This window comes from Ischnura elegans, chromosome 9 (assembly GCF_921293095.1).
Source record: "Ischnura elegans chromosome 9, ioIscEleg1.1, whole genome shotgun sequence".
Lineage (NCBI taxonomy): Eukaryota > Metazoa > Arthropoda > Insecta > Odonata > Coenagrionidae > Ischnura > Ischnura elegans.
In genome coordinates, this window is record NC_060254.1 from 22,310,782 (window position 1) to 22,330,350 (window position 19,569).

Consider the following 19,569-nt stretch of genomic DNA (forward strand, 5'->3'; position numbering starts at 1 on the left):
GTAAATTGCAAATTTCGCAATAACTTTGATTGGATAAGCCTTTTCATTGGGGCCAATGATTTGCTTTGTAAAAATGAGAACTTCATAACAAGGTTGTTTGTATTAACGAGAGTCTACTGTCTAATAAAATATTTGCATCATGAGTATTTTCGGAAATTTTAGGCATTCATTGCTTCGAAAGTTACCAATTTTCATGCGTCTAATCAATTGGTAATTGACAATTTCTTATTTGATGTAGCATATATTTCTTAAGACCGTTTTACATGAGGGCATGTCATTGTACAATCTGACGTGTGTTTGAAGGCGAAGTCAAAATTGCATCGTGAAAAGCAGCAAATTGCTAGAATGTGTGCGGTAATATATGGGTGCGAGATGGCAAAATAGCCCCTGCTCTAATTCCGAGCTTGCATTCTTGCAATTTCAAAAATGTTTTCTGTGCTAACCTGCCTGTGTAAAACTGTGTTTAGGAGATATATTGCATTTAGATGAAGCTCTTAATTAGTGAGGGAGTTATGCATGGGGCTTTGAAGGAAAGGTACTTATAGGGTAGAACTGGAGTTGAAACCTGTTAACTGGTTGATTGATCTAGAACCAAGATCCATATCTTGGAAAATATTTAATGGCCCATATCCCTAGTTAAGAGATTATTTTTGATATTATTTCTATATCTCTAAATGGCTGTAATTACTTTCAGGCCCGGAGGTATTCCTGCACGGAATGCAAAGGGAGAGAGGCTCCTCATGTTCCTAGGTATAATTGACATCTTGCAGAGTTACCGACTTAAGAAGAAGCTAGAACATACTTGGAAAAGTATGATCCATGATGGGGTAAGCATACATGCTTATTTTTTAGTCAGTTGTCAATTTATTTTTATTGTCTCTAAATGAAGGAAACACTTGTCTCTCACTTTACGATGGATTCACTGTATGAGCTGCATGTTTGTATTTTTAGAGTGCGCTATACTTTAAATATGATCTGTTACCCATGTACACCCGTGCTTTGCTTAGCGCAAGGGATGCGTTACATGAGAGCACTTGAACATTGGGAGGATTGAGATGCGTTCCCGGTAGCATAATTGTTGGGTATCAAATTTCCTATAAACCATATGCATTCCTATTAATATTCTTATAAGACATTATTTATAAAAACATGTATGGTTGAAGATATTTTTTAAGATAGTAGGCACGCATTTAAAGACGTTTTTTTCTCGTTAGAGTAAATTTGTACGTGCTTTTGAAATTCCCACCTTTCCAGTGGGTGGCCTAACATCTAGGAAAAATGCATGCTATCTCAGGGGTTTGTAATGCATTGCCAGCCATTGACAAATTTTAAAACCAGTCTAAAAACAATTATTGTGTCACCCAGACCATTTTGTTGATCATCCAAATGACAGAAAAATGCTACTTTGAATACCAATTCATTGCTCGAGGAGTTTGTAAGTGATAAATCATAACTGGCTTTAATTTGAAGTCCCCTGAGGCATTAGCATCTTAAGCAACAACATGAAACAGTTTTTAAGTGCCTTGAAATGTAACGCAGGTTTTTCTTCCCTAAAAATGAATGAATGAGATTACATTCTCTTCTCTGTCTCATCAACATTAAAAACTAGTTGAGGGTGAAAGGACCCACTCTCAATCACAGATTGGAGTTCACCAGAAAATGTTGTGATGACTATGCTATCAGCACTTGCAGATTCACCTGTTATCGTAGCCCTAAAACACAAGCTCGAAGTTTAGAATTCTGGAACCAACCGTAGCTTCCACTAAATGTCTCGGAGAAATCACCGCCATCAAGTACGGTGCCATGGTCCTAAAAGTTTTCACAATTCTCTTCGCTCTTCTTTTCGGAAGAAGAAATGACGATAGTCTTCTCACGTACGTGTCGGAGATGGGTTTTTTTTACTGCTGATGTCTTTCAACTCCATTTTTATAATCTCTGCAGAAATGTCAATTCCATGTGCTCGATTCATGGGTCGTTCCTTTGTTACATCGTCAAATTTCAAGCTTAAAATTAAAGCACCAATATATTTACTTTTGACCTCACAGTCCTCTTCAATTGTTTTTAGTTCATGGTTATTTTTGTTGTTTAACTCTATCAGGTATTCCTTCATTCTCTTCTATTTGTCTTCATTTTCAATCTGAAGATCTCCATTCTTTTTCCTTATGGAATTGTACCTTGTGATCTGTTCTTTGAAAAGGCTCCTCCTTATCCTATAGGCAGCTTCTGTTTATCCATGTGAAAGGATGTTTTGTACACATTCACAGATATACTATAGCATTCCTTGCTTTGTAAATCAATTCATTCCAAATTTGTTTTAGTTTTGTTGCCTCTCTTCAGTTTTTCCATTCTTATACTTCCTTTTATCTTCAATGAGTTCTAATATTACATCCACTGTTCATGGATTTTTCTAGAATATCTTCGACTCGAAAATTCTCATAAACTGGAAAAAACTGTTATTCTTGTGCATGCTCTGTGTTCCATGAATCATTTAGCATGTATGAAAAACAATTTATAAAATTCTGCTGTAAAAACTTTTGTGTTTACCCTACTGCTTTTCAACATATGATGTAACTGTCATGGTGTTAGTTGCTATTCTCCCTTGAGAATGACACTCACTTGTTGAAAACAGTCGGATTTGCTTAAAATTTGTGTAATTTGCCATGTGTTTTAAATGAGTGGAATTTCACAAATTTACAGCTGATATTGTACTTACAAGTCTTTTTCTAATTAATGTTCAATTGCAGTTACATGTTTTGCCCGTTGCCCACAATTTTCTGGCACATTCACTGGTTTTAGATGTAATTCATTGGTCAGACATTGCAAGATTAGGTAAAATTAAATGCACAGAGTTTTGCAGTTGATTACCGTATGTTGTTATGGGTGGTGTCTACCAACCAGGAATGATTTTGATCCCTCGGAAAGCTTGGGAGTTCCATATAGATGGGAATAAATCGAGATTTTTACTTTAAAATCAGGAACCCTTTTTCTAAGTAATACTGTTAATTTTGTGTTCAAAAATGTTATAGCTTCTTAATACAGCTCCATCTGAAGCATGAAACATTAAAAGGAATAATTTTGGGTTATAGTAATGTAATGAGAGATCTATCATGTGGGACTTAGGTTTGTATCAAATTCAGCACTTGGCCATCACAATTAACCATTGAGGCTAAAATAATTGTTTAGTGGGAGGGTCTGGCATGACAAAAAATAGGTATTTAGTTTTTTTTGTCTCTGGATTACTTTAACATGAATTACATGATAAGATAACATTTAAATTTTTAATAGATGTATAGCATTAGGCTTCATCAATCATCAGTGATTTTTCCGTATCTTTGGTTGCTGCCTATCCTTGTTGATATTTTATTAATTGGTTTTAATCTCTCTCTAAATATAGTCTGTTTTCCTGGCAATGAAAGTTTGAAATATTAATTTCCTTCAGTGAACAGCGAATGATGAGGTTCAAGCAAATATGATCAGGAGTATTCTTGTGAAGTGATGGGAGATACAATAGATTTAAAAATGAGTGGCATAATTCAACATGAGAAACTTCTACAGTGGCATATTTTTCTACAGGATACAGTGTCTGTTCATCGACCAGGATTTTATGCACAGAGATTCCAGGACTTCATGGCCAAAACAGTCTTCAAAAAGATTCCCTCACGTAAGTTTCGAAGTTTGCTCAACTAGGAGAATACCAAAATGGAAAGTGATGATGGTGGAATTTTATGACATAAGTTAAGTGCTACTGTTTTATCTGCATTGAATTATCTTCAGTTGTGAGGAAGTTCAAGAATCATTGTGGCGACTCACTTATTGGGACATACCTGTTTATAATTCCTGTACTCAACAGTACTTCTGGTGTTTCCAGGCATTCCATAAAGAAAGTAGTCCATTTATCATTATAGTACTGGTGCAAAGAATATTTTCATAATCAATGGCATTTATTATTAAAGAGCTTAAGTTCCTATTTAATACTATCGATTGAGTATTTGATATATTTTCATAAAAAATGTTAGTATTTATTATGTAGAAGCAAAATTTAGTTCAAAAGAGTTGAATATATTTATGCTATTTTGTGATTGTAAGTAATTGTGTAAAGCTTAACAGCTTGCTTCATAATTAACTCTTATAGTTGGCAAGTAAACCTGATGATTAACTGTAATGATGTATGTGCACTTTATAATAACTGCAGTTGTGCTAATAACAACTTCTCACTATGTAGGTGGCTTATCTGTATTTCCGCCTTACTATGCACCTTGAATGGGATACATGGCTTGCTAAAATAAAATTTTTGTTTTTAGTGTTATTGTTGATGAAAATGTTTTACTAATTTCAGTTAATTGGGTCTTGAAACTTTTCAAGGCCTGTGAGCAGTGATACAGTGAAACCATTGGCCCCTTATATCTGTAGATATTTTTACTTAGTCTGTACATAATATTCAATCATCTTGGTTGAATGAGAAATGGAAGCTGCTAGTTGAAATAAACTAGTTGTACGCTAGATATTTTTATACTATTATTAATATTTGAATTACCTCTCCGAAGATTGAAGCTGACGTAACGAGGATATTAAGATGCAGTAGATCAATGAATTATCGTTGCCAAGAAAAATTCATTGATTCGTAATCATAAGTTCTGGATTTTAATGAATTTAGTCTCATTTATTCTATTACAGTAAAGCCCCTATATAATGAACCTCCATGTACAGGGTTGATACCAGGAACTCAGGAAAATTTGACGGAATTAAACATGTTTTAAAAATTGTACTCCTTACTTACACAGGAAGCATGCCAAGTATAATTAAGTAAAATTCCTTAACTGCAATGGAATATATAGAGTCATCAGAAAAAAATTGGGTAATTTTTTCACCTCATTTGCATAAACACTATAATATTTGGTGGCCCATCGAAATGCAGGTTCCCTGTGCTCCAGGGGTTGATGGTAATAAAAATTACACCAAGGAAACTGCCGGTTCTCCTTCTGTTTCTCACTTATCGCAATGATTTGGAAAGGCTCCTGTGTATTCTACTCACAGGAGGCCTTGGACTGGAAAGTACGTGGGAAAACTAGAATTTGCCTAAATTTGAATGGGGTGTTTGGAGTGGAACTCCAAAATCATTTTAGGTCCCCTACCTCCATGCAAAATTGCAGCTCTTAAGCTTTTCTGAAAGTAGTCAGTAATTAGTGTTCATCTGCGATTGTCTCTGTCCGTGACACAAGGAGTTGTATATGTTATAGATGTGCTTAATAGTTATAGTGGTTAGAATTCCTCATCCCTTAAAACAAAAAACATTCCAATAGGAGTCCTCTGTGGCTGCCATGTTTGTGGTTCACGTTGTCAATCTATGCAAACTGTTTCCTCATCCTGAAACGACACAACTTGCACAGCATGTCCGAGTACAGAACTCCATTACAACAAAGTTATCATTCTCCCTGTCCCTGAATTCGTTACATGGAGGTTTTACTGTAATTACCATGATCTTACTGCTTCCTTTATTAGGTTGTGTTTGGCAACTGTTTGGATTAAAATAATCTGATGATATTTAGTTTATAAAATTCATAGTCTAATAAATCATGAATGTTTTCAACATTTTGAAAAGTTCTATGCATACTGATTTCTGTTTTTAAAGGTTATACAATGGAAATGGTTGATAAGTGATTTTAGAACCTCACTATCTAATTGCAGAATTGCTCTTTGGATTTCATCACAGGTTAACCGTATGTTTCAATGATTGAGAAATCATCACCTCAACCTCAGGTTATCCCTCCAGAAATTCCTGAAAATGTCTTTTTATACCATAGATAGCAATATTTCACCCAAAGACTACGTTGGTAGAGCAAAGATTGTTATTTAAGGCATCTTGTCTTCCTGGCTTGCTTACTTTAGGTTACTGTAATGTTTACAGACTAACAAAGCATGTTTTGCCTCGGGAGTGGGTCAACAAATTTGAGTCCTGATACTGTCTTAAGGGTCCATTTCTCCTGACTATTCCTATTGGCAAATGTCATCAAATTCTCTTTCAAATTGAAATTTTTTATCACATGTATAATCTTTTTCCCTTTTCCCTAATAATCCTTTAAGATTTAAAAACTAAAGTACGATTTTTTTTCGATGTTTGAATCTGAATGACTGAATTTTTAAATGCCTATTAGCGTTTATGATAGTGATTTGTTGAAGACAATCCAAATTGACATTTGAATATTTTAGGTCTCTGAATTTAGGTATCTTTTTTTCATAGTTAAATTAGTCATGTAAGCATTCATCGCATTTTTACAGGGTTAAGTACCTCGGACACCATTTAATTGACATTTTAAAAACATTCATTTGCTTATATAAAATGCTTCGCTTATATAAGTGAGTCATAAATTCAATGTTAGTATGTTTGTACCTTTTCTTGCAAAAGGAGATTATTCCGAGAAATCCAGTTCATTTCATTTTCATGAAAAATTCAGTTGTACTCAATCAACTGACAGACAAAGGACAGTCATTCCATGCTATAATTCTTGGAAATTCTATTGGGAAATCCTCATTATTGTGCAGTATTTGCACAAAAAGAATACCACAGCCTGCAACATGGCTTTGGACCTACTAAACCTGGAGGAACTCCTTGAAGACTTATCTTGACATGATTAAGTGAAATTTGCAAAGTGAAAATATGAAAACAGCCATGTTTAAATCTAATCAGCCTCATCAACTGCCTTGGAGTAATTTTTAGTGAAAGATATCTTCACTGTAGCTTATCTTACTTGTGTATGTACATAAAGACATTAAGGGGACTCAAATACTTCGAAATATAATTTCCAATCTTGTTGGAACGCATGTAAAATTCATGTCCTAGGTTGGAAAGTAACTAGGATTAATTTTGGATGTGGATTATCATGTGGAAAATTGAAAGAATGGTATTGCTATGTCTCCACTGCTTTGACTGTGCCTTGAATATTCTGTAAACATTAGAGATCTTGGTGAGCAATGTGAAATAACTTCTTTCAGCGAAGCTATTTTGGAACTGCGCTGTATTACTTGATTGAAGTAGATTAAATTAGGGCTAATCATTGCCAAATGAATAGATACATGAAATATTTTTTCCAAAAAAAAAATTATAATGTTGCTTATAATATTTTCAGTGTATTCTTTATTAGTTAAGTTTTTTATGACATAGATGGTTTCCTTACTTCCTCTTCCATATATTCGTGGATGAGGCTGCAAGGATTGTTAGACTTTAAGAAATGTAGGTAAAACACTAAAGCACTTCCAAAAAACTTTGAGAGATGCAGTGATAAAAATTCAATTGTGGAGCAGTTGGAATGAAATTGCTTGACATAAAATCTCTTCAATGGTTTGTTTATTTAAATACTGCTGTAGTAGTAAAAAAATCATCATAGGTATTTGTGTAAAGTGGAAGTGGGTAACAGAGAGTTTGAAATGTTTGAAGTTTTAAGCTGTCATGGAGATTTTGAATTATTTCATCAGAATCAAGCGGCTCCTCGTTGAGGATAGCAAAATTATAAGCTACCTTCTTAATTGTCAGCATTCCCAAAGATTGGTGAACTTGCTACAGGGGAGGAACTATTGGTCTACATAAATCATTGAGTATGTAGTCAATATTTTACTCTGTACTTATCCTACAGGGTTGTCGAAAACTCGTCTGTGAAATTTATTTATAATATAAAGTATTGATTTTAAGATAGATCAGTCATAATTGGGGTGATTTGGTTTAGTTCTTATATCCATTGGTTTCGAGGTTTGAACCGGAGCTGAAGTAAAAAGAATCAGCCGTAAAATAATTTGTTATGAAAATCTGTTTGAATCCTGTTCACATGTTGTAAGTGGAGGCTTTGTGATGAGACTGTTGAACCTTGAAAAAGAACGCAACCGTTTGATGTAATAAAATGCTACACTGTATGCATCGATTGAAGGACAAGGAAGATCCCCTTGTGAAAGGTTGGAACAAGGAAGAAGCTCCAGTTAGGGTTAGGACCTTCCAGGAAAAGAATACTGGCTCACAAGAGTGCAATAGTAACGCCATTTTTTTCTAAGGGCATGGAGGACCACCAGGTTTTTCTTGCAATAAGCTCATAGAAAAACACATCCATGTCCTAGGTGGTGAAAGAAACCACTCATGCAGGATTTCAATCTGTGATTGTCTGGTTGATATTCGAGGAAGTTACCTCTCCACTGCCAAGGCCGGCAAATCAAGCAAGTTGTCATCCACAATAATAACTTTATGAGGCATAGTCTAAAAAGGTAAAATTTACCACTGCACATGTCACTATCAGTGGCATTAAGAGGTTGCTTCTTTGAGTTACAAGTTCCGTTCTTTGCCCTTGGTGCTAACTGCCTGCTCTCTAAATAAACGAATCAATGTTAGAAGTAATTAAGTTGAGATACGAATTGACTGAAGTAAATGTTTTTGTGGACAGGAAATTCCAATGTAAGGTGTAAGGAACTCCAAAATCCGAACACAAGAATCTCCAAAACCAGCTTTTTTGGCTGCCTATGACAATTGAATACAGGCATCCCCCGAGTTACGTAAGAGATGCGTTCCGGCAGACTCTGCGTAAGTCGAACCTTTGCGTTAGTGCTTCAGAGATTTCGATCGGCGCGGTGAAATTCTCAGCAGAGAAATGCACGGTAAATTCTCGGTGAAGTTTCATTTAATTCACTGCGATATTCATGAACTCTACCGCGTATTCTTACATTATTAGATACAAAATCGGTAAACATTAATATAGTCTGAGAGTTGCATCTCGAGCATTGCCAATCAAAATGCATAATATTATTCCCAGAGTTGACTGATTGCGTGGATTCGGGAAAGTACGGTATCTCAACGCTACATTACTAAACTGAATACTTGAATTGATTCATCTAAGGGCCCAAACAATGCATTTGTCTACCTATCTTTAATCTTTATATCTTCTGCCTTTTATATATTACGTTGACCGATGAATCTGGTGGTTTCACTGTCACAGTTAATACACGTAGGAGGAGAGTCTAGGATTACGAGCAAATAACACAAAAAATTACCAGAAAATTACTATATTCCTAGATAAATTCACACGCACATACCCTCAATCTTTCACGCACGGAAACATACTTTCATTATCTCATATCTCAATAAAATATGGTGAAAATATCATCATTTGAATATTTACTGGGCTGGAAACATCGAACATCGAAGAGTATTTCCAAAGCACGAAGCTAATTAAAAGTGAGCTTTTATTCAACCAACTCCGTCATTAACGTGCTGCAAAGTTAGTGGGGAAAAGCTTTCAATGACGCAATATTCATTTACAGTTGCACAGAGATAATGAGAAAATGCAGGCTAATAAAATTTTCCGCCAGGAACATGTAAACAATTACGCAATTAATATCGTGTGTCAACTTTTCCTTAACTTTTTCGCGGCGTTCATTGCCAACACTCAAAATTTCAATGCCGTTACGTGGGTACTAAACAATTCTTTTCCGCAATAAAAATTTCTGCTTGAACTTTATTTTCTTTTAATTCCACAGATGGAAATGTCCAAACTTAAGGATACAATTTTTAAATAGTTGAAAGTCGGAGTTCGGGAGTGCATGCTGTACAACAAGTTGTATCGTACGGGAATGAGCGCAACCACATCCATCGCTAGAACTGCAAATTTTAGATTGATTGCTGACTTGGGATTTTTAGTGATTTTTCTACAGAAATTAATGAAAATTCCTTCGAGGAATGACAAAAATAGGTCACTTTGTTATTTTTAGCACGTAAAAAACTCGATAACTATTCAATTTTTTTTCTATCATAGGTTGTACGAGCGAATATCTACTTCTTCGCGCTCGCATTCGAAAATTAATGTAATCATTTGAAATACGGTTATCACTTACGTAAGTACGGATTTACGTAAGTCGAGACATACGTAACTCGGGGGATGCCTGTAACTGTTTTCTGGGATATTTTCCTTCCAACTTGAATCTGCATATGAGGTTGTTATGTTATGAGTCTTTCAAATGACCAGCCCACTTCCACACAAAATGCTCAAATCACACAATCTATTTTTGATCCCCTGAGGGTTTTCGTGGTAGTTCATCAAAATTATGACGTGAGCAGCCATTTTTGGAATCTTGTTGTTCTTGTTGCCATCTGTTTTCAATTAAATTTGCTAACCCTTCAGTTTGCTTCGACATGCTAACCGGTTGATTTTTATTACCAAACATATTTGTAAAGACTGCATTGCCTTATTTATTCTGTGAGTGTGGAAAAATTGTTTGCTCCCTGTACACTAGGAAGATTTCTCTGAAGGAATTGCAGTACTGAAAGAAGCGTAGATAAGAATAATCCCAACTTCATGCAGTCATTTCAAAATAATAATAATACCTTTAATTATAACATCAAATGTTATATTCCTCAGGAAAATGGCAGAACGCCAAATGGGAAATAAAATGAAATCAGTTTTACAGCACCAAAAGCTAGAATTTTGTTCAGGAGAACAGTAAGTTAATTTAGCAGAAACAGCACTATATCATGGTGAAAAGAAATAAGAAATAACCTTGCCTTCATTTACAATACAAAATAAAAAATACATATATCCATTTCTTTTGTGTTGTAAAAGCTGACTCTTTTTCTGCTTTTGAAAATAAGGAAATTTTCATGGTAAATTAAAAACTGGAATGAAGATCCGAAGCTAAGAACTGAGCTGGCTGTAATGAAAAGGTGGAGCTAACCCATCCCTAGAAGATAGAAACACATTGGCAAAAATGGAGTAGTACTCTACAGATGGACATACAAGAGAATGGATTATATTCTAAAGTCAAGTATTGAGAGCTTACTCTAGCCCAGCAAGCAATGAAAATAAGTTTGGATTTGGTTTCTGGTGAGGTCCTTCAGTCTCTTAAGTGATGGTTGGCTTTCACTATTGCACTACTGGGTCTCAAAGAGAACTCACACTGAGTTCAAGCAATCTTCCTGCTTTACGTTGTGTAAAGAACCAATCAAAACTCACATGTCAACTTTTTACTAGCTAAGGAAAAGCAAAAACAGCAAGAATTGACATCATTTACCTTTAAATATTCATGAATTAATTGACACTGCAAATGACGATACATAATCAATTTTATTTATGTTCACCATGGTATATCAACTGTATATAAGTACTCCGTGATTCACCCAAAGGTTGGTTTGGGTAAGTGAGGGTATAAGTTACTCCGTACTAATCCACGGACCTAGAAACCCTTGAAAACAGGCTTTATTATGTAGTGAAGTTCTGTATGTTCAAAAACCCCACAGGAACAGTTAGGGTTTCTAGATCCGTCCAATGAGAAAAATACTTTAAATAAGTCTAGTACACCTTGGAAACATAACAGTTGAAAAATCTTTTGAAATATTCGTGATTTTTGAAAGAAAAAGCGATTAGCTTTGCTGGGCCTTGATCCAGTGACCTTAATATTTCTAGATCAGTTCGCTTGCCTTTAATGTGATCGCCTAGCAATTGTGTAAGGGCAATGACAATGGGTAGTTTGATTTTACAATTTTATATAATTAATTTCAAGGAAATGAGGAGCTGGGCTGAGTAACCACTAAATAACTTTGTCCATGTATCTTCTGCTCCAATTACAAAATGCAGTATATAAATTGCGGATTCAATTTACATAGCCAATCCTCGATAGTGCAAAATATACCACCCATAATGCACATCTCAGTTAAGACTAAATTTCCTCTATTGAGTTCTCTGATAATATTTCTAGTGTTAAACAAGGGATACCTGTATTGGTTGAGCTCCGTCCTTTTCTATAAAAGCAAGTTACGATTAAATAGATGGAGACATGACACGTTGGATTAGTTTTGTAATGGCAGCAGTTCTTGCTATTAGGAGATCCACGAACATGCAATTTCATCAGTAGTGAAGTTTTTTTACTCTTTCCTCACAATGCCCGAGTACCTCTCGGGCTGTCTAATTTCCCTGTGCAAATGTTCGGGCACGGGGTTCAAAGTTGACACAGTCCAATGCAACACTGTTGTCCTTCAACCTACTCATTTACTTGTTAGGTTTTTTTGGGTATTATAATCAACTTTTCTCTATTTACTGGTAGATACACATTGCCAAAGTGAACAATTTTGTGAACTTGGTAAATTTTACTACATATTTACTGGCTTAAGCATCATCTATAAAGCCCAGTCACCAGGGTTCATATCCAGTGTGTGGAATGTTTCAAAATTATCTTTTATGATGGAAAAAGACTTGCCGATAATATTGTTTATGCTGCATTGTTTGATGGCTTGGGCGGTTGTAAGAATTTCAACATCTTAAATCAAATTCTTTCTCTGTAAATATTCATTTAAGTACCACAGCTAAAATCTCAAATGTACGATGATGAATTCATATTACTCCAGTGTCAAATGTGCAGCCAGCGCCCACAACATTTTGGCTACGAACGTGTATTCTCTTATTTTTAAAATTTGAATGTGCGACCTTGGGCCAGGGCAGGGTGGTTTATCTTCTTCTTTTTACTGTGAATAAAAAAACGTGGGTTTTTAAATTATTGTTTTTTCCATTGTAATATTTTGCTTTAACTTTAATGTTCCCAAAATTTTAAACCACACACTCGTGATCTCGCATGTGGATGCAGACGCCTTTAAAAAATCCAGTATGTAGCAAATGTAAATTAGACCCATACTTATAATATGGGACATATTTGTAATTTTCCTTGGTTAAGAATGTAGTTTAGCTTGCCTAGAATTATGCAAAAGAACCCTGAAAATTTACGATCAAGGTTTGACTGTATCACTTTTACTATAGTAATTTTCAGTATTTTATGGTGCAAGAGAGACTTGTAACTTAGGGAATACTTATTCTAGTGTACAAAGGAAAGAAAACAGAGTGACTACAGACATATGCCCCTAGTGATCTCAGAGGGATGAATGTGCAACATTTGGACATAGCTTTCCAACAGTTGGTCATTTGTTTGTGGTGATGATTATGAGGTCTGAAAAGATTAAGGGAAAAGTCAGAATTCTGCTGTTTGAATGCAAAATTTCAGTTGACGTAATAAGGATAGTTGTACTCGGTGGCACAAGTTTTTTTCTGCAAATGTTTTCATGACAATGGAATTAACTGTTGGTCTTTGGTCCAAGGGCGTACCCAGGATCATAACTAGGGGGGGGGGGTCTTTGAGATTATTTCCTTGAAAAAAATAGTTTTATTTTAGTTACATATCTTATACTAATACATATCGTTTTTCGTAGGTTTAAAGAAATTTTTTTAATACTTTCCTTTCAACTCAGTACTGATTTTGCTTAAAGACTATCGTGATTTTCGCTTCTAAGGGGGCAGCTGCCCCCCCCCCCCCCCCCTGCCCCTCGCTGGGTATGATTTGCTCAATAATTCCTGTTTCTCTTGATTTAAGTAAATAGTAGATGACTCTTTACTTTTCTCTAAATATTGTGTTGGTACCACATTGTGATGCTTTTTTGATTTGAGTAATCAATATACAGTGGAACCTCGATAAAACGACACCCCACGGTGCACCAATAAACGCTCGCTATAGCGAATTGTCGCTTTACCGGAGGTGGTGCAAATAATAGCCAATACACCTCGTATTACTCCTTTATTTTTATTTTCTCGCTTGGACGTGTTTGGTGTTTTTTTGGCCACGGTGTGTTCCATCAAATGCTTTCTATTCATGCAACTCATGGACGTACGGGTATGCTGACGACTGCTTTCTGCCGCCCGAGGAACAAAAGAAGATCAAGCATTCGCGAATGCTACTGCCACAATATTTTCACCAAAATTAACTACTTCTTTATCGAACGACAGTTTACCACATAAATTTGAGACTAAGCACTCCATTAACTTCATTTCTAAGAGATCGCTAGCGATTACAGAGATTAAGGAGTCTTGGTGTAAGTTTTTCCGGCGGTGAAACCCTCGCTATGGCGAGAGCCAACACCAAAAGGGCCTCGTAAAAACGAAATTTTAAACATGCTTATTATAGGATCAATTGACGGTGCATCGGCTATCTCTCGTAATAGCGGGGGTCTCGCTATAGCCCGTACTCGCTTTAACGAGGTTCCACTGTATGTATAACTGCCTGAAACAATGCAGAAAAATATTGGAATTGAACACATTCATAATTTAAGCATATTCAAGGAAGTTTAAATTCTTCGAATTGGCAGAGTTCTGACATATTACTGTTTTTGGATTTACCCACATCTTTATGTTAAAATATTAATTAGATGGCTACATTGAATTTCCTGTGGTCAGTTTTGGCTAGGGAGTAGGAAGAAATTCCATAGAAAGATTTGACTGTTGAAAAGTACTAATTTTGGTATGAGTACTGATGGATAATTATAAATTCAGATAAATATTTCTATAACTTTGTGAAAACTTATGGAATGAAAATATTTTGTCTAGTTATTTCACAAGGTATTTAAAAGGTCCTTGGGGTGATACCTAACAATGAAACCCAGACCATGGTATATTAAGTATTTTGTGAAATAACCAAGTATAAGAGCTTCATCTCTTGGGAAAGGACTGTAGTCACTCTGTATTTAGGTAATTATTTTATACATAGATATACATTTACTATTTTAAATGATAATATGGGGAAGAATTTGGTCCTTCTTGTATCTATGAGCCATGTTTCCCATCCATTTTAAATCATTGCTCAATTTAGTCCAGCTGTTTGGTAAATATTGACATTGTAATTTTTTGCTGTGTCCATAAACAAAATTGGCAGTTATTTATAGGTTTGTGATTTTTTATAACAATGAATGTTACCATGTGCTTGAGATAGGGACAGAATTTGTACCATACACTTTGCTCCTTTTTCAAACTAATGCGCCATAATATGTAACATTGAATAGTGGAGTTAAAAAATTTCATGATAGTAATTTGTTACATAAATATAAACATGTATGTGTTATTATGACACTGTGAAAGTCTAGTGGTGGCATTCATATATTCTTTGAAATTGAAGTGCTATTTGGAGTTGTGCTACATACTTAGAAGCAACTATTGGTGTAACACCACAAAAATTGGAAGGCAATATCCAACTCATGTCTTAATTAAGTACCTGAGAGGTACTTCTAAGGGGACTTCATCTCATGCGTAGTACCGAAACAATGTCTTTATTTGATCAGCAGTTAAAAAAAAAAAAAAAAAAACTGAAAATTTTGTTGTCATATGTGATTGGCAGGTGTGTGGGTTGTTACACCTAATGCCTGCCTCAGCCTTTACTACTAACCTTCTCTCTCTCTCTCCCCCTTTTCTCTTTCTCTCTCTCTGTCTCTCCACACCCCTAATGCGCCCTAGTGGACTTGCCTGAAATTAAAGGCAATCATCGAAAATTCCGCACCCTCGTCACGAGCTACATAGGTAGGGGAAATATATCTCGCTCTCTTGCCCTCAACTACCTTGCATTTGTTTTTGCCACTTCTTGCATTTGTGTTTCCACATTTCTTCCCGTCCACCTGCTTATCAGCAAGGTGGCATCTAACACAATCTTCTTTGTCTGTTTACAACATTTTTGCCTGCCTTCTCTCAACTTCCTTTTATTATTTCTGTTCACTTTACGTTTACGTAGAGCTGTGTGAAACAGCTAATAGTCATTGTAAAAGATATGGTATAAATTGTTTAAGCATTCAAAGGGCTTGAGGCCATTTTTTGCTAATCATTGTGCTCACAGAATCTGTCTGCTTTTGTTTCATTGCACTCATAAAGCTCATTGCATTGTCACTCATGTGTGTGGTGATGGATTCAATAATTGCATATGTACCTGGTTATTGATTTTGACAATCTTTTATGTTGAGCCTTGTTTTAAAATATTGAGACCAGTTTGGTGCGAGTCATCAATTATTCTTGTACTTAATGATGTACTGAAAGACATTTGTGAATTAAAGTTTTGTTGTTTTCAGCTTTAAAGGATATGTTAGGTACAGTATGTTGTTGATTGGAATGACTCTTAACGTCCATGTACTAAAGTTTAGGAATGAATGCCTTATATTAGCACTGAAATGTTTTTGATCCTATTTCACCTAAAAGAAATCATGATGGTTTAGGTCAATTATTTGCAAAAATGCTTCTCTTCCAATATAAGGCCCTGCACTTAACCCAGCGGTAGAAGTATTGATCACACGTTCACTCTCCTTCGTACCATGTGTCCTTTTCCTATTTATTAAGCATGATGTAAAATGAAACTCCGGGAGTAAATATAAATTATTGGTTTATTTGTGTAACATGTATTTTAGATATGGATACATAGTTGTTGGTTCTTCGCCTCCTTAAAATTTGCCCTTTATTTTGTACTGTGATCCCTGTGATAGAACATATATTGAGCATGAAAGTATCGTCAAATAATTGTATTGACTTCCCTTTGAAATGCATGTATTTGATGTTGATGTTTAGCATTGTAGCAATGTCTTCAAGCGTATCCTTGAGCTGTTTACTGCATAGCAGTAAATGGGCACCCATTGATTTAAATATACATACTAAATTCACCAAAAGGTGGAGGGATTTCATCAGCATTTTGTTTGATGGTGTTGTCTACTTTCATGCTAACAAAGTTGGTGGCATCGGAGGCAACTCCATTCTTGTTGTCAGCACACTTAACCCAAAAGTAACCCATTATACCTCTGAGAGCACATGTACTTCATCATGCATTTATTTTTGGGGATGTATTCCTTGAACATTATTGTTTGACTGTAGCATATTATTGCTACATATTTGGTCTTTGATGTCCTCTATTCGAAATTTCTCAGAATAGATTTTTATGCCTTTACTCCCCTCTATAAAATATTTGGTAAACAAGAATTTTTTTATTGTCAATTCAGTTAGGTATTCATCTAAGATATTTCTCATCTCCACCGATTATTTGCTTTGGTTGTTAAATATTGCTGGAATTAGCCATCTTTTTCTAGTTGTAGTTTTCTCCTTGTTATTGAAATTTCTCTTAAAAATATTTTTGTGATGAAATATTCTTAATAACAATTCGTCAACTTCAACAGGCTCCTCTGGTGTGTATGTTGGCACTTCATTGAGTATTATTATCTTTAATACAATTCCTTTTCTGTGCCGTTTACTTGTGGTACGTACATTAAACCAGTATTGTCTTTCTCAGAAAATGGAGATGACTTACAGTGACATTGTCGATGTTTATTTGAAGGAAGTGTTGTTAGTTTTTTCGGGATATTCCTTATTAGTGGTTGAATTTCCCAAAATAGCTGTTTTAATTTTGCATTCATTTCAGTCGGTCGAATCTTTGTTGAGAGTTGTGTCATCTTGTTATTATTCTTTTCATTTATTCCTTCCAAAAATTGGGACTACAGTTTTTTCCTCATAAAATGTTTTGTAGGAATTTATTGATCTTAAACCTGGACTTGGTCGGAATCTTCATGCAGTATTACCGTTCCTTCAGTCAGCAAAGATATAATCATGGATCTGCAGTGATGGTCTGACTACAGTTTTTTAAAGAACATTTCAGACTAACAGTCAGAGGTCGTACTGGCAGTGATCACATGAAGTATTTCCCTTTCCTTTGGAGTAGCCTCATTCTCTATCTTGAACCTTTTTCTAAACCCTCTCTATGAAACAAGGCTCCTAATATCACCTACCTAATTTCCTTTGATCGTTTCCTGTTGTTGTTGCTGATGAATGCTTCTTAGATCTCTGTATTTTATTGTTGGTTCCAACTATGCTTGAGTCATAATTAAACTACTACGTAATACTAACAGTGATTGCTGTTACTTTTTAAGTGGTGTTTGGAGTTTGCTTTTCAGCAATTTTGTCATGCTTGATCTTTTATGGCTGTTGTTAACATTGCTGTGGATACTTTATAATTGTTTATATAATTTTCCTTGTTCACTTGCTGTATATACTGTTTACTTGAGAGTATTTTTGCAATAAAGTTGTTCAAACAATTAAACCAAACTTAGCTCGGTCCTTTTTTTACGCTGCTCGTTTGGAGTAATATTTTAGGCATTTGCTCACACACATCCTCCGCTTTACATTTTACACTAAACATATGACTTCAACCTGCAGCCATTTTAATTTGGTGGATTTGGATTTTCTGCGAGGCTTTCTCTTTCTCCATTTTATTTTAATTTATGAAATTCTGATTCTTAATAATTTCCAAAAATATCTCAACTTAACTGGGGAATTTTCATTAATTTTTTTTGTTAACCATTGGTCATTTTTATGTAAACTCTCTGAAACTATGTTCTGTATTGTCTCAAGAGAACTACACATCTGGAAAGTTCATTTGCCTTTGCTCAAGGATTCTTCTTGGTATAAAAATATCCAATTTGAACCAAAGTATGCTCACTTAACTACCCTTATACCTTCACGAGACCTGATAGCTTAGGGAATGAGGAAAAGAAACTCAGGGTCAGATGGCCCATAGCTTGCTTTGAAGCTTAGTTTTTGAGTAATGCTGCCTTGAGTTTTCCTTTGCCTACTCCTGCTTAGTTTCTTGTATTGACAACCACTTACATTGCCTTTGATTTTCTTTATGATAGCAAATATTATTTTGCTCTCGGCTCACCTATACTTGCTTGCATCAGCTCATCCATTATATATCTTTTTTATCGTTTTTGTTTTTTTTCTAATCGTTCTGAGCTTTAGTAGCTTTGTCATATGCTCCCTTGTTGGTTGTACTTTTGATTGGCATCTCTCCTCCCTTGAGTCTCCTTGACCGATGCTTGTTCCAAGAGGCAGTCTGCTGATAGCCCCCCCTTCCTCCTTAATGCAGTCTACGGACCTCTCCCCTCCCCCCTCCGAACCTCTCTCTGTCTGCTCTCACCCATTTCTCTCTTCACCCCCCATGCTGTCAACCCGTTGCCGTGTCTCACTCCTTCCTCCTCCAGCGCTGAAACACTCCCCCTCGAAGCGCAGGAGCATATCTAAGGGGGCGGCGCAAGGTCGCCTTGGCTCACTTGGTGGCCAGCAGGATGCCGAGACAGCGGCACCTTCTGCCGCGGAAGAAGGGGGAGGTAAGTCTCTCTCTCTATCCCTCTCTCTGCCAAGGAGGACTTTCTCGCCGTTGCAGCAGATTCGTTGACGCTGCGGCTGCTGCTGTTCTTTTCCCTCGTCCATCCTTGTGTCCGATTTGAACATTTTTAGCAGATTATTCTGCCCAGAACTCATTCATTTAAGTTAAACTCCGTGGAAATTTGGTGAAGGGGAAGCAGTTCTTGCTTATTTCCATCTTCTTGCATATTTTAACAAGGGAATTCATTAGGTTATGTGGAAAAATATTTAATTCCATCTGTGTTCTTGATTAAAATTAATGCATTTTGTTTGCATTCATCTCTTTCCTGGCTGAAAAATTTGATAAGGTGTGCTGAATTTATTTCTGTTTGGTGACAGATGACTTCGGATGTATTCTCATCTCAAAAGGTATTGATCTCCCTTTGTCTTTTTCTGTGAAGGTTTATTTGTTGTGTCAGTTTCTGGGTGTTTTTTCCTCTCTCCAGCTTTTATTTTGTTCTTGAGGGAATTCTATCATTTTTGGGTTTTGCCATGTAGGAGTTAGAGGAAATGACAGGTCAGGGAACATTGGTTTTCCAAATACTTAAAATAACTTTGGGTGTAGGAGTTC

General features: G+C 35.7%; 1 protein-coding gene across 14 annotated transcripts in view; it reads left to right on the forward strand.

The window, feature by feature from the left end:
- LOC124165797 (phosphatidylinositol 4-phosphate 5-kinase type-1 alpha-like) overlaps positions 1-19,569 on the forward strand; it is a 105,047-nt gene that overhangs the window by 35,342 nt on the left and 50,136 nt on the right. For 7 of the 14 annotated variants that reach the window (XM_046543300.1, XM_046543305.1, XM_046543299.1 and 4 more), the window contains exons 10-14: positions 695-827; positions 3,574-3,661; positions 15,288-15,350; positions 15,890-15,907; positions 18,836-18,961. In XM_046543300.1, coding sequence (XP_046399256.1) covers positions 695-827; positions 3,574-3,661; positions 15,288-15,350; positions 15,890-15,907; positions 18,836-18,961 — 428 coding nt within the window. The remainder of the gene's footprint in view (positions 1-694; positions 828-3,573; positions 3,662-15,287; positions 15,351-15,889; positions 15,908-18,835; positions 18,962-19,569) is intronic. The other 7 variants (XM_046543303.1, XM_046543315.1, XM_046543309.1 and 4 more) reach the window with 4 other exon arrangements.